Here is a 16643-nt window from a genome sequence, read left to right on the forward strand (position 1 = left end):
GGATGGTTGTTCGTCTCTGTGTGCCCTGCGATTAGCTGGCAACCGGATCAGGGTGTCCCCTGTCGACTGCCCGAAGACAGCTGGGATAGGGTCCAGCACCCCCCGCAACCCTAGTGAGGATAAAGCGGTTCGGAAAATGGATGGATGAACTTGACTCTCTGTCTAAATCTGCTGATAGGTCCGAAATCCTCTCTGGTATAATTTTCCTTGTAAGGCTAATATTGGCAAAAGCTTGTCGCTTCTTGGGATGAACAAGTTCAGCCGCCTTCATCATGAATCTGTTCAAAGTCACCGTCAGAATACGGCTTTGATGCTAATGCTATCTCGCTAACAATTAGGTAGCTGGCTTTTACTGCTGTGTTGGGTCTTGTCTCAGTGACAGATTGAGACTGCTGTCGTCTTCTTCTCTGATCAAAACAGGGTGCCCCCTAGTGGATAATCCATGAATTGCATCTTATTAAAAAATATTCATTCCGCGTCTTGTATGCATTTTTTTCACTTTTAAATTACCCAGCGGGCCTGATCGAACCTCCTTGGGGGCCGGTTCCGGCCCGCGGGCCGTATGTTTGACACCCCTGCCCTATACATAGGTGCCTGGAGATACATTTGACAATCACATTTGTCACTAACAATCATATATCAAACAATCAATGTATCCACGTAGACACCAGCAGAAATAAAAGAACATCAGCACTTCAGTGACATGCCAGATATTAAGTGTTTACTGTAGCTTGTAGTGTGTGACCCGTTTCCGTGTTCCTCTGCGCTTCACATTAAAGACTCTCAACAAAGCTGGTTTTGTTGGGAGACAAAGATGCAGCCCTCCCTCCTGCTTAGAAATTAATTACAGTAGATATCGAGGCCATGAACTCTCAGCCTCGCCACCCACACTTTTCCATCATTCTGTCACCTAAAACAGTAGAGGTGACACTGTGATGAAGAGTCTTGACGTGAAGAGCATTCTCCTGAACACAGTGGGCGGATGAATGACATGGCAAGGTTAGCCTTGGAGGATACGTTTGCATATTTGTTTCAAGACCTTGTCAACACACACGCGCGCGCGCGCGCGCACACACACACACACACACACACACACACACACACACACACACACACGACAACAGGCAGAACAAAATAATATTCAGCCAAGCAAAGGAGGAGCTGAACATGATTTCTTAATCTGTCAAACTCAAAGCAGAGGAGCTGTGGCTCTACTCTGAGTCTCACCCAGATGATGGAGCTTCTCACCCTATGCCTCAGAAGTCATGAAACCAGGAAACGTCAACTGGAACGACACCATCAATAACCAACTGGCCACCTGTCCTCAAAAAACCCGGCCTTGACCCCAACATCCCACAAAACTATCGCCATTTCAAATCTCCCCTTTCTCTCAAAAATACTTGAATAAATTGTCACCTCACACCTCAAAACCCACGTCGACTATAATAACCTCTACGAACCATTTCAATCCAACTTCAGATCCCATCACAGCACAGAAACAGCACTTCTTAAAGTCACCAACGACCTCCTCCTCTCCTCTGACATCAACTCCCTCAACATCTTACTTGACCTCAGCGCTGCTTTTGACACCATAAATCACTCTATCCTTCTCACCCATCTTGAGTCCGCCCTTAACATCATTGGCACTACTCTCTCCTGGTTAAAATCATACCTCATCGACCACCACCAGTTCATCAGCATTAATAAATATCAGTCCAACACAGCCCCTGTCCCCCAAGGTGTCCCCCAAGGCATGTTTCTTGGCCCCCTCCTCTTGATCCTTTACATGCTTCCCCTTGGTCACATGATACACCACCATGGTCTCAATTTCCACTGCTATGCCGATGACAGTCTACCTCTATATCTCCACCAAATCAATCACTGCTGCCACTCACTCCACCATCATCGACTGCCTTTTAGACATAAAAAACTGGATGCAGACCAACTTCCTCGAGCTCAATAGCAACACGTCAGAGATCCTCATCATCAGTTCGAAATCACTTCACCCATTCTGCCCTGACTTCTCACTTTCTATTGCCGGCTCCACCATTCCTGCCTCTACCCAGAGCCGCAACCTTGGTGTCATCTTTGATCAACCACTCTCATTTGAAACCCAAATCAACCACATATCAAAACTGCTTTCTTTCACCTCAAAAATATCGCTTGTATTCGCCTCTTTTTCTCCCCCGCCGTTGCTGAAACACTGATTCACACCTTTCTGACCACATGACTCAATGACTACAATAGAATTATTTACGGCTTACCCGTCAAAACTCTCAACAAACTTCAACATATCTAAAATTCTGCTGCCCGTCTCCTCACCCACTCCCACACATCACCCCACTCCTCCAACATCTACACTGGTTCCCCAGTTTCAAATTCTTCTCATCACCTTCAAGAAGGGCCCTTCACAACCTTGCCCCCCCCCCCTGCCCCCCTACCTCATTGACCTCTTTCACTATAACACCCCTGCAATCTTCGCTCTGCCCATGCCAACCTCCTCACCCCTCCCATCCAAACCAAGAACCGGACAAAGAGGCTTCTCTATCGCCTCCCCATCCTTCTTATTATGTGCAAGATTTTTTTTTATATTGAACTGTGCACAGTTCTTTTCTGAAACATTTATTTTGTGCAATGAAACACTGTTTTCTTTTTCTCTGTTTTGTTTTGTTTTGTTTTGTTTTGTTTTACTGAGCAGGGTACTTCCTTGTTAAGGGCGGATGGAAAACAGGCAGAAGATGTACCACATTGTTCTGTTGTATGATGAGAGAAAGTAAAAGGAGAGACACACCAGGTGCTGGCGTCCGAGAGTTCCTAGCTAACACAACAGAATGACCAATACAAGCTGTGGTGCTTGAAAGTCGTTCAAACTGCCAATTGTGAAACTGATACTCTTATACTGGATGCCTTTTTCTCTGTTTTATTTTATCTATCCATCCATCCATTTTCCGATCCACTTTATCCTCCCAAGGGTCGCGGGGGGTGCTGGAGCCTATCCCAGCTGTCTTTGGGCAGTAGGCGGGGGACACCCTGAACCGGCTGCGAGATAATCGCAGATTGAGACGAACTACAGACGAACAACCATCCGCGCTCACACTCACACCAAGGGACAATTTAAATTGTTCCATTGACCTGCCATGCATGTTTTTGGAATGTGGGAGGAAAACGGAGTACACGGAGAAAACTCACGCAGGCACGGGGAGACCATGTAAACTCCACAAAAGAAGGCCGCAGCCAGAATCTCTCTCTCTCTCTCTCTCTTTCTCTCTCTCTCTCTTTCTCTTTGTCTTGATAGATAGATAGATAGATAGATAGATAGATAGATAGATAGATAGATAGATAGATAGATAGATAGATAGATAGATAGATAGATATAGAAGATGGACACTTCGACACCCCTAAAACTTTTCATATAAGAACAGCAACTGTGAATTTCAATCAAGCCAACATCAAAAAAGCGATATTAATTCTTCCTTCTGAATTGAATTTGAATTCAAACACAATTTCTATCTGACCCACAATAATAAATTATGGATGGAGGACAATTCTACTGGGCAACCGAGTCTTATTCAAGGTCATGTTTTTTGGTCACCAGTCTCAACCTTTCAGAGTCTTGATTTTTAATCACACAATAAGTTAAAAAATTGCTTTGTTTCCATTGTCAACATTCCGTATTTTGTTCTACCCATCTTGGATTGTGGAAATGTCTTTAAAAATAAATTAGCCAGAAAGTCTGTCTTTATGACACTCCAAGCGCAACTCAAATTTCACCTTAACCCTGACACCCACTCCTGTGAGGCCTACTTATGCATATCACAGTGTAACAGTTAAAGACAATATGTACATTCATGAAGCAGTTCGATGTATGATCCCTCAACGCCAATAAAAAGTGTATCGATGACAGTGGGCAAAAAAGTTTTTTCACATTGTGAACACACCACATTACAAGTTCATGATTCTATCCATGCAGAATTGTATTTTACACAGCAGCCTGAATTAGATGCGCTAATGGGAGTGCTTGTGTGTGTACATCAGGATAATTTTTGTTTTAAGATGTAATTGCATTTATAGGGTTTCTCAGCAGCTTGGAGCTGATTTATGAGGCCTGCTACAGCTCGGTTAACAAGGGCAATCAATCTTAACCTTTACTGTGCTCTTGTTCATCACCTAGGGACAAGAAAACCGAGTTAAATACTGTTTCTCGGTATGTCACAATGATTGTAGTAGTGTACAATGTGCACTCCAATCGAGGAGTGTTTTGCTGTTATTTTTAATTTAATTTAGTCACAATTTGTCCTCATGTGATGTTTACATAGAGGGTAGGCGCAGTGTTTCGGCAATGTTTTTGTTTTTTTAAATCAGTATATTCTTAGACAGCGCAGATGTATTCGAGCATATAAACTGACGCAGTTAAATTCTTGTGCCGGTGTAAGCCTCATTTTGCACACATACACAATCGATTCGTGTGTAAAGCTGTCTCAAAGTGCCCACTTCACAGATCTGTGATCTCTCTGGCTAACTTAACATCATCCGACCATGGAGTTCTGCTTGCAAGTTGGCTGTGTCCACACCCACAACGAAGCAAAATGCCAGTTTTTAATAATCGCACTAAGCTGAGAAGGACAAAACTTGGTCTCACTGGCCTCGGCGCAGATTTAGACCAATCCTTGTGCAAGACTAGCACAGGGCACACAAATAGAGCCCTTAGTCTTTATATTTCACAAAATGGAGCATAAATAAATCAATCAAGTTGTGATTCAAATATTTACATTCACTACTGAGTAACTCCAACCATTTTTTCCCTTTGTTTTAAATTGAAACAATGCAATAGCTTGGCTTGTTAAGCAAATTAGTGTTTTTTTTTCTTCCACATATTGATTTCTCATTCACAAATTAAAAAAATAAATCAAGGCAAGCCTGTCAAAAGATGAAGAAAAGAAAAAATAAAACCTACCTGTTTCCTCATCAATGGCAAATCGTCCGATTCCACTCCCATCACGAATAGAGTACTGGATTTCTCCATCCCTGCCATCATCCTCATCTTGAGCGCTGACTTGCAGAAGGGTAGTTCCAATACGTGCGTTTTCTTTAATTAATCCTGACAAGGCAAACTGGGAAAAGTATGGTGCATAGAGGTTTTCATTAACATCCAGGACCTCTAGCTCCACAAAGGTGACAGCAAGAAGGGATACTGGTTTTCCTTTGTCTTTGGCCCGAACGGTGAGGTTGTAGAACTGCTGTGTCTCATAGTCCAGCTCCTTGGTCAGACGAATCGCTCCACTTGCTTTGTCTATCTCAAACCATCCATTGTAGTCATTGGCTAAAGAGTAGCGGACCTGGCCACCCAAACCCAGATCTAAGTCTTGGGTTTCTAACCAGGCCACAACTGTTCCAACCGGGAGATCCTCGAGAGCCCTGGTTTTGTACACGCTTGGGATAAAAAGTGGGGGACAGTCATTAACATCTTCCAGTATCACTTTTAAAGAGGTTACAGAAAACCTCTGTCTCCCTTTATCTGCCTTGTCTCGAGCCTCAATCTTCAAATGAAATGAAGAGCTGAACTCCCTGTCAAGTTGTCCAGCAACATAGACTATGCCAGTTGTGGAGTTGATACCAAAGTGGGTGGTGCTGGTCAAAAAAGAGTACGAGACTTCCCCATTAAGTCCATGATCTTTGTCAGTGGCCTCCACTTGAATGACATCCATCCCTATGGCTGTGTTTTCAGGTATGACGATTCTATAACCACCTTTTTGTAAAAACTGAGGTGCATTATCATTAGCATCCGTGACGTAGACACTGAGCAATCGCCATGCGGCTTTCTGTGGCAGGCCGAGGTCGTAGATAGTTATGTTGAGGAGATAACGATCTCTCTTTTCTCTATCCATGGGAAGAAAGACACGGATAAGACCTGTCTCCATTTCAATTCGAAAGCAGCTATCTGTATTGCCATCTGGAATAGAGTACAGAAGCCGGCCATTGAAACCAGTGTCCCCATCGTAGGCATTTATCTGGAAAACACTTGAGCCCACCTCTAGATCTTCTACAACAGAAATATCAGCAGGGAAAGAGCTCTCAAACTGGGGCATTTGCCGATTGACAGAAAAAAGGTCAATAAAACCTTCCTCTAGTTTGGGTTTGTTGCCCGCTTTTGACTTTTTCAGTAATTTCTCTGCTAATTTTTGAGCTACCCTGGTTTCTTTGCAATTAAAACCTTTGGGGGGAGATTTCCCACTAACAAGAGAAATGTTAACAAACATGGGATCAGAAAAATTCTCACCATCCGTGGCGGTTATTTTGAGACTGAAGATACCATTCTTTGGATTGGCGGTGCCCAAGGGCCGTCTCAATGCAAGGACCCCTGAATCGGCGTTTAGCTCAAAGTACCCCCATTCATTCCCTGAAATTATTTTATATTTGACCAGATCTAACTCATCTATATCAATTGCAGACATAGTGGTAATCACTTCATCCATTGGGAAGTCTCTGGAGATCACACCCTGACATGCTATTTTCTCAAACAAGGGCTGGTTATCATTGGTATTCTCCACTTGAATAGTAACATTTACTTCACTTTCTCGCCGGTAAGGTGAGCCCCAGTCAGATGCTCTGACTACAAACATAAAGCTCTCCGGAGATGATTCAAAGTCCAACTCTTTCGTGGTGCTGATGACACCAGAAAATTGATTAATTTTGAATGGCAGTGTCAAAAGACTGGAAATACTGTAAGTGATGTATCCATTTTCTCCTTTATCCACATCAACCGCGGAAACCGTTAATACAGTGGTCCCAACCGGTACACTCTCATTGACAAAAGCCTTGTAAAAGGACTGAGTAAATGTTGGTGTATTGTCATTGGCATCCTCAATAGAAATCTGCATTTTGACTTTGAGCTCACTATCAATTTCCAAAATCTCCAAGTTGAAGACATTCTGAGTCATTTGCGTAAACCAGCGAGTGGTGGAGATGACACCTGTCATAGTATTTATTTGAAAGAATGCGGAATCCGCAGAGGGTGTCAAGATGTATTCCGCATCATCTGGCTCTGGTTTTATTTTCACAGCCTCTACAATTGTCCCTGGTGGTGCTATTTCACTCAAATTAACATCGTAAAACTCACGCTCAAACTTAATGTCCACCGTTGGTTGGCCGTTAACAACGACGTGGACAACTTTGACTGCGGAGAATTTTGGCGGGTTTCCTCTGTCTTTAGCTTGCAATGTGAGGTTACAACCATATGGGTAAGTCTCCCAGTTAAGCGTCTCGGAAGCCTTGATGGCAAACTCGCCTTCATTAGCTCTTTCTATGTAAAACTGGTCAGAGAGGTCTCCGCCAACAATGACCACAGAGTCGACATCCCCATTTAAACCTTCATCCGGGTCTTCAACAGTAACCATGGCATATACCACGTTTTTATCAAGCCAAGAGGGTTTGTGGGTGATCACGTTTATGAGGGGCGCGTGCTCATTCACACGTTCGACATGGACAAAGAGTTTGGCCGTGCTACTGACCCCGTTATTGCCATAAAGCTTCATGCCTCTGTCCACTGCCAGGATTTCTAAGTCATACCGGCTTTGTTCCTCAACATTGAGCTTTCCACTGAGGGACACGACACCGCTCGTTGGATGCACGGCAAAAAACTCCCTTTTTTCTTTGAAAAAATAGTAAAACTCCCCATTGGAGCCGATGTCTGCATCGGTAGCCGTAACTTGTGCTATGCTAGTCCTGAGCGGGGTGCTTTCTGCTATGGTGACAGAGTAAGTGGTGGGGGAAAACAGCGGTCGAAGGTCATTCATATCCAAGACTTGGATGCTGACTTTAGCCCAGGTTTCCAGAAGCGCCTCTCCTTTAATCGAGGCTTTGACTGTCAAAACATAGTTGTCCTGAATTTCCCTGTTTAAGATGGCAGCATTCCCACCTTTAGTTCTTATGCGCAAGAAGCAGAAGTCGCCCAGCACATATTCTTCGGCTTTGAAAAACCCTTCATCATCTCCTGATGTGATTCTGTAGCGAATCTCCCAGGAGTGCTGTGCCAAGTGGATGCCCATTTTAATTTTACTGTTGGCATAGGTGCGAGCGGCTGAATTTTCATAGACCGTGGCATGGTACACAGGATGAGTGAAGCCAAAATGAGGTGTATTCTGAGGGGCCCCTTGGGTGTTCTGGCCGCAGCAGGGTGGCGGTTTGAAGAGAAACAACAGCAGCAGCAAGATGAGGCCGAGCAGAGGGGCACGCATGCCTGCCCACTGGCCCATATTCACATCCATCCCATCATCACTCCATCCTGAAACACAAAAATACAGATGATCCTAGTGAGAGAGATTTACTTCAACAAACGGAACCGTAGTTTGACCTTTGAACCCTTTAATCTCATGGGCGACTAATGATGCAGTCGACCACAGGACTGATTGGATGTGCAGAGACGGAGAACCAAAATGAGGTCTGACATCATCATGTTGTGGGTGCAAAACAATGACCATCAATTGCAAGTTTTATAAAAACCACAGGTGGTTTGAGAAGGAACAAAATAATTATACGGCTCGCAAGATAAGTATAACGTCACCAAAACAAACACTGAAGAAAATAACTGCGGAGGACCAAATGATGGGCTACTTCATCATGACCCTATCATAATCATTTTCCTGAAATATGCCGAAACTGTAGACTCCAAACCATGTGATAACGCCAGAGGTAACGGGATATGGTTTTGAACCACGAGTCAAGTTAATGTGTTCAGAATATGTTCTCTTTGGAAGAGAACAAAAAAAAAAAAAAAAATGGAACCAACCACAAATATGTGCAACGCTAGTCTGTGGAAGACAAGCCTGATCTAGTAAATGTCATGCTGCGGTCAAAGGAGAGCCACACTGGTCTGCAACTTGATGATTTGGCACTTTTCACCACAAGCGATCCAGATATGGACGGGACAAGAAAGTATACTTAGCATATTGCCAAGCACAAATATACAATTCTCAGTCACATATAGTGTATATATTACTGTTACAAAAGCAACATTTTATTGTCTTGCACAAGAGGTTCTTGACCTCTGAATGTTTGGTTTGTGTATGCCTGGCCAAAAACCACCTCTGTGGAAACAATGCAAAGTGACTCCAAAGCCAACATTTAAATACAAGTCAAATCATTCAGGGAAGTCAGCCTTGAATCTACACGAGTGAAATGAAGATGAAGCACCCTGCAATTTTCATCTGACCCTAAACTGTCATCAGAATATCAACTTCAGCCAGTGAGGAGCTTGATTGGAAGTGGGGTTTGGGAATGGGAAGAGAGGCGTTTTGAGGACTTTTCTGTGAGAAGAGTCTGAAAGCAGTCTGTCACTTTTACTAGGTCAGTCCATCTTTGTCAAGAAAATAGATAAAAGTGTCAGGTAGCCCTATGACACCTCAACCCACCCCCAAAAAAAACATCCAAAACAGCTCGTTTGGCTCATTGTGACAAAGCTTGAGCAGCAAAGTAGCTACGATTATTTTGCGGAAAGAATGTCACAGACAAGTTATTCGGGAACTGTTTTAAATTGGGGGGGGGGGGGGGTGGATGCAGAAAACATCTCCTTTAATATGTGGATGTTATTCCCCTGGGAGCTGGCACGGGCGATTCGCTGCTATCACCTTAGGTTTTGAGCTGAATTGTGAGGCAGACTTGAAGGTTTAAATAACCAGTTACTGCACTACAGAACCTTGCCCGATTATTTTGAGGGCGTCAGTGAAGCCCAGGTTGCTCTTGTTACTGCCTCAGTAGGTTGTGAATGAGCTGCATTTATCATGTGGATAACGGTGACAATGGAGGGCGGAAAAGAAGTAAAGAGAATTTAATAATGAAGAAAGTGATATACATGCTAGACATTGGTGCTTTATACGAATACAGTATACAGTAAATATTCCCATCCCCGGAATTCTATGACAAGGAATTTCCTTCACCCGGAACAAAAACTCGTGCATTAACATTTTGACTACGATATTACATGTTACCGGAACTTACGTAGGCGGAAATTCCACTACCCGTAACCCGGATTGAGACGTCATGCCGCGGGAGCTTAAATACACGCAACGCCCACCCGATGCTACGGAACGACGACACTGAGACACATTTTCACTTCGCGTTTTTCGATCATCAGATTCGAAACGACGACGTGTAAGTGAGTTTTTATTGCCGTGCGTTTTACTGTAATTGTGAATGATTTTAACTTTATTCACTTAACGTCCTGTAGAACGCAGCACTAGCTTAAAAGCAGCACCCACTCGACACGACTGAAGAAACATGTTCGCTTCGCCGTTTTCATTCATCAGATTCGAAACGAAGACGTGTAAGTGACTTTTTATTGGCGTGCGTTTTACTGCAATTGCCAAAGATTTTAACTTTATTCACTTACGTCGCGTACATCATGGCATCAAAACGTAGAAGAACTGTAATGGCTGGAGCGGAGCGAGTGAAATGCATCCGTTTGAGCGAGGATGGACACAAAGTTAAACGCATCCAGCAGACACTTGGAGTCGGAAAGACGCAAATCTACGAAACTTTAAAAAACAAGGCATCGATTCAACTCCTGATGACAAGCCACCATCCAGCGAGGAAGCAATGCAAATGGCAAAAAATCCATCAGTATGCACAAGAATTACCAGACATCGGTGATCAACGGGACAGTTACTTGCAACTAGCAAGATAACTGTATGACACGCAGGCAAACATTGTCATAAACCAAAGAATGCATCCAACAAAACAATCCAAAATAGACACATTTTTTTTTCCCAAGACAGAAAAAAAATAAACATTAAAATACTGTACGTATTTTACTGTTGTGATTTTTTTGGATACACCTGTATTGCAGTTTTTGTTATATAAACAGTTTTTGGACAGTATATTTTTGTATTTTATTGATTGTGTTGTTACACGTGCATTTTGTCAACATACTTGCAGGTTCATAAAGGACATGTACCATGCTCATTTCCCAAATGAGGAATTTCTGTTATCAGGACAAATTGGACAGCGCAAACACGAGTCCGCACTAGAGAATATTTACTGTACTTCATACATGGCCAATTTTGAGTCGGTTGCTTTGAGGTCAGCTGTAAAGAGAAGCCAAATTAATGTTTTCAGACACTATCCTATGTTATCTCAGTAACTGGCTGGACACCCGATAATGTTGCACTGAAATGCCATGGAAGGCTGCTGTCATAATTGTTCATAAAAGTACTGCTGATAACAAGTGCTTGTTACAAATTTTACATGTGGTGTATGCTCATGAGAGGTGGGACAGCCTGCACTGCCATTAGTTTTCTTAAACTGATCCGCACCCTCCAATACGTTGGAATAAGGGAATATGGCTTTGTCAACTTATGATAAAGATAAAGCGCTATCTAGGTGCAATCCATTTACCATTAAGATAAAAGTGGAAATTTAGTTTTTGGAGTATGGTGTCTTTTCCAGAAAAGTGCAAGATATGAATCGATTCAAACATCATTCGCTGACATTGACACGAGTTGCGAATGAAGATTTTGGGTACGAGTCCGAACTCTAGTGTATATATGAATGTGTGTGTGTGCGTGCGTGCGTGCGTGCGTGCGCGTGTGCGTGTGCGTGTGTGTGTGAGAGAAAGAGAGAGAGAGAGGGAGAGCTTTTTTGGATCATCATAAATATGAGCAAGACGAGCCAATTTTGCAATGACAAATACCTTACTAGTCTCATTAGTCTCATTCGACTTTCAGCGTGTAAATAAGACAGCAGTTGACATATCTTCTTCAGGAAATGACATTCACACACAATTCAGACACATTTAGTCTCGAGTCAGCTCTTAAGCACATAATTGGCAGTTGTTTCTTTACAGCGAAACAGCAGTAGCCAAAGCCCACTACATTCTTCGTGCGCTTAAGGATACAGGCGCACCCACCCCCCTCCCCCCACACACACACACACACACAGAAAGAAAAACACCCTCTCCACCACGAAGCCCCACTTACTGTTAGTCCTAAACACCCTCTCATTAGCTTTTCATCACAGGCTAATTAGTTTTGAATTGTGTGTGGAAACCAGCCGCCTCCACACCCGAGAAGAGTTACTGTCGCTTCTGGTGACTCAGACCTCTTGCTCAAATATGTCTCATCAGAAAGACAGGCACCCATTGACATGGGTTTTCATTCTGTCTTTGTTTCAAGTTGACATGCTGACAAAGTGCGTGAAGGGCCCCGTAGAGAAGTAGGCTAGAAAAATTGTTTTTTCTTCCATGCTTTACCCGCAGTTACTTGATTGAACAAAATCTGATCGGTAATCATTTCAACTGCAGATCATGTTCGTGTGTGTTTGCAAGTGGACATTTTCCAGAAACACAGCAATGCTAGTAATGTACAGCAATGAAATAAAAATATGCAGTATTTGTCATTCCATCCCTTTTCTGAATATATATATATATATATATTATCCCTTGTTTCCCTTGCAGAAGTCAGGTGGGTGAACATTTGGAAACATCTTCGTCACTGCAGGTTACTAGCCTACTGTGCACTATTTCTGGCAGCATGTTTCCAATGTTACAATGAGGGACAATATTATTCCTATTTGCGGGACCGAGATATAAACCAAAAGTTAAATTCCTTCCTTTTTACTTTAACATTCATGTTCGCATTCTAATTCTCATCTGAATAATTAATCAGATGAATCCACCCCCCCCCTCACAATTGACTTGATTTTACTCAACTCAACTCAACTGTATTTATAGAGCACTTTCAAACAGCCATCGCTGCATACAAAGTGCTGTACATGGAGCAATTTAACATATACAACAAACATTAAAGCAAATCGGTAATAAAGACGGTAGAAATAAAATAAAATAAAAATTTAAGGACAAAGCTTGTGCTGCTTCATAGGGGCATACCCAACCTCTCCCCAAGAACATTTTTATAAAGGCTATGATAATTATGTTACTTTGAAGCACATCTGTATAAATGCCTGTTAAAATTGATCACATTTATTAGGCCTACAAGGCAAAAACATTAAAGTGCCATGTCTACTACGAAGCATTAACATGCCTTTTATGGAGCATACAATATAATGACTACCGCTATTTCAGTATTGTAATGGTGCAAAAAGTCCAACTTCAATGGCGATTAATCACTAAACTTTATTGGAAGGTATGTGTGCATCTGCACTTGGACTGTGTGAGGGCCACAGATGTAAAAAGTGGCCAAAATTAAAAAAAAAAAAAAGAATATTTGGCTGAAGTCGAATTAAGTCTCACACAAAAAAATTATTATTTTTACTTTTTTGGGGCTGCACTGGACTAAGAGCAGAAGAGGAACACAAAGTAATTTTACAAAATAAAAACAGGCGTCTTTTACTGTAAATGTGGTCAATGAAATGGAAATTATTTAACTGCTGACATGTAACTTAACAGCAACAGTTACTGAAAATTGTCCTTTTGTAATTCAGTAAAACTACATGATTTGAAAATGTAATGACACAGAACAACAAAAATCACTTAAATATTTCACAGAAAAAGTGTAGAAGCCGGTGGGGGGTGTGAATACAAGTCCTAAGTGTGGAGGCAAGTCCTAAGAAGCCAGCTCAATGATTTGAAGAGTTCCATCTCTGGCTCATTTGGAGCCAGAGGAAAAAAAAAACTATCTAGATAGGATGGATGGACAAACGAATAGATAGACGGATTAATCCATCTGTCCGACCTTTGCTCTATCTACAGTCACAACGTGGAGATTTTTATGCAAGACTGCAATGAGATTCAAGCACCACCACCATCCTGATACCAACACTTAAAAAAAATGTTTGCCAGTGAGGGAATCTCACTGCCAAATCTTTCTTTTTGGAATAAAAAAAACTGGCCTGTTTTGAATTCCTGCTGTGATAATCAAAGCCCAATCTATCTGGAAAGAGTGCAAGAAAGCAGACTGATGGATGGAATAAAGAGCACTAAAGCAAGCGGGGACAAAACAAACAAAACCAAGACATTGGAGTGTGCATTATCTCATCCATACAGAGAACTGCGCCCACAAGACTGCCTGAAACCATGACTGTCATCTCTGTTTAACACATCAATCAGTAGAATGACATCCAATGGGACGAGGAAAAACTCAATTACTCAAAATCCGTTATTCTCCCCCCCCCCCACAACCATTTCAAAGGATCTAGCATGGCAAATCCCCAGATGACTCATAGTAAGTCCAATTAAAATCATTTTTTGAAAAAAACCAAACTGATTTGGCTCATGCCAGTGTGTGCATAAATGTTTGTTTTTGCTTCTGTGAGAGAGAAAAAGAGAGAGCGAAACAGAAAGAATGAGCACACACAAAAAAAGAAAATGGAAAATAGGTCAGGTGCCAAACAACTTCAGTTTCACTGCCTTGTCAACAGCCATCTCAGAGATAAACTGTTGAAGTCAACGTCTCACCTATTCAACTGACATGCTGAACTTTAGTTGGAATTAATTCTACTCTTGATTAAATCAATAGTAGCACCCATATCATAGCGCGCCTGTTACTGCAACAGAATCATAAAATTCAATGTCCCGAGGACAAGGAACCAACAAACTGAAAAGAACTGCTTGCAAACTGAGCAGATCAAGAAAACCCTTCGGTGTAAACAAATTAAAAACAAAACAAAAACTCATGCTGCATTTACTGGTGTAAAAATAACACATTTTCTGTTTCTTGTCTCTCAGCAAAAGGCTGTTGCAGGTGAAAATAAGATCAAGTTCAATTTGTGGGAGAGATGCTTCAAGCCTGGCTAGGCACTACACTGAAAACAATCAGTGCTAATTGTGGGGAGTCAGTGAGGGATCAAGTTTCTCACTACTCAGCCTGGAGTGTTTAATCTCCTTGCTTGTGAGGGAGGTAAAACTGAGAGGGTAGTAAGAAACCGAAGGAGCTTTTGAATCAAGAAAAACAATGCATGCAGGCATTCTATAATCATCTCATAACCTCACATACCACATGATTTCAGTCTTGCAGGTGACAGCTTAAATTGTATTTCAATGTATAAAACCCAAACTGCAAGGAATATATTTCTCTCTCTCTCTCTCTCTCTCTCTCTCTCTCTCTCTCTCTCTCGTGTAAAACGTAAACTGCGAGGATTATATTTCTCTCTCTCTCTCTCTCTCTCTTATATATATATATATATAGATAGATAGATAGATAGATAGATAGATAGATATAGATATACAGGTATATATACACATACATATCAGTGCAGAGGTGCAGGAATCAATTCAGGCTCTGGCCTTCCTGTATGGAGTTTGCATGTTCTACGTGTGCTTGTGTGAGTTTTCTCTGAGTACTCCGGTTTCCTCCCACATTCCAAAAACATGCACAGCGGGTTAATGGAGCACTCTTAATTGTCCCTTGGTGTGAGTGTGAGCGGGAATGGTTGTTCATCTAACTGTGCCCTGTGATTGGCTGGCAAGCGGTTGACAGTGTGCCCCGCCTACTGCCCGAAGGCAGCTGGGATAGGCTCTAGCACACTCACGTGACCCTTGTGAGGATAAGCGGATCAGAAATTGGATGGATATTTATTTATTTGTGCATACATACATACATGCATGCATACATACATACCAGAGATTGGGAGGCAAGCCCCAATGAATACAGATGATGAGATTGGGAGGCCAGCACCAATGAATGAAATGCTGAGCGAGGCAGCAACTCACCTGAAAGCTAAGATCATGGCGAGAATGAAAGCTGGGCAACCTAGAAACCCATTACAACGGCTATGTGAAGTACCACCTGAAAGTCTCGTGTAAACTGTGAATGCAGCACTGAGGGCAATCCCTACCGTAACGATCACAGAAACCAATGAGCTGATATACGCTTCAGCATCGTGATCCTAGAGATGCTTGGCTATAAGAGCAACCATGGGAGTCATGAGATACATTACCCACCATGGAAAAGACGGTTGGAGGCTAAGATCAAGGCGGCTCGGAAAGATGTGAGTCAATTGACGGAGACCCAGAGAGGTGTGATGAAAAGGCCGATACCTGAGAAGTACATCCAGGTCACCATACCTGAAGCACTCGAAACTGCCAAACAAAGGCTCCAAGCCTTGTCCAGTCGCCTAAAGAGGTACACGAAAGAGAATGAGGCCAGAGGAATAAACAGGCTGTTCGCAACACAACCTGCGAAAGTGTATCCTCAGTGGCAGAACAGACCCACCAAGACTGGAAACTGAAAGGTACTGGAAAGGCATATGGGAGAAGGATGTTACACATAACAGCAGTGCACAATGGCTGGTGACTCTGAGAGAGGAGCACAGCAACATCCCTGAACAGAACCCAGTTACCACAACAGTGACAGACATACAGGAAAGAGTCTCAGATATGAAAAACTGGACAGCACCAGGCCCGGACATGGTCCACACCCACTGGCTAAAAGAAACTCACAGCACTCCATGAGCGCCTAGCAACACAAATGAACCAGTTGCTGAGGGATGGGACTCACCCAGGATGGCTAACCGAAGGGCGAACGATCCTGATCATGAAGGATCCCTCAAAGGGTGCAGTCCCATCCAACTATCGGCCAATAACCTGTCTCTCCACAACATGGAAGCTCATGTCAGGCATCATTGCGGCTAAGATAAGTGGACACATGGATCAATACATGAGCGAAGCACAGAAGGGCATTGGTAGAGATACCAGA

The 16643-nt window shown here is 42.7% G+C and overlaps 1 protein-coding gene across 7 annotated transcripts in view; it reads right to left on the reverse strand.

Moving 5' to 3' along the window:
• fat3a (FAT atypical cadherin 3a) overlaps positions 1-16643 on the reverse strand; it is a 141202-nt gene that overhangs the window by 110787 nt on the left and 13772 nt on the right. For all 7 annotated transcript variants that reach the window (XM_019873864.1, XM_019873869.1, XM_019873867.1 and 4 more), the window contains one exon: positions 4955-8281. In XM_019873864.1, the coding sequence (XP_019729423.1) occupies positions 4955-8264 (3310 nt within the window). In that variant the 5' untranslated portion in view covers positions 8265-8281. The remainder of the gene's footprint in view (positions 1-4954; positions 8282-16643) is intronic.

Source organism: Hippocampus comes, unplaced genomic scaffold, assembly GCF_001891065.2.
Source record: "Hippocampus comes isolate QL1 unplaced genomic scaffold, H_comes_QL1_v1.1 scaffold374, whole genome shotgun sequence".
Classification (NCBI taxonomy): domain Eukaryota; kingdom Metazoa; phylum Chordata; class Actinopteri; order Syngnathiformes; family Syngnathidae; genus Hippocampus; species Hippocampus comes.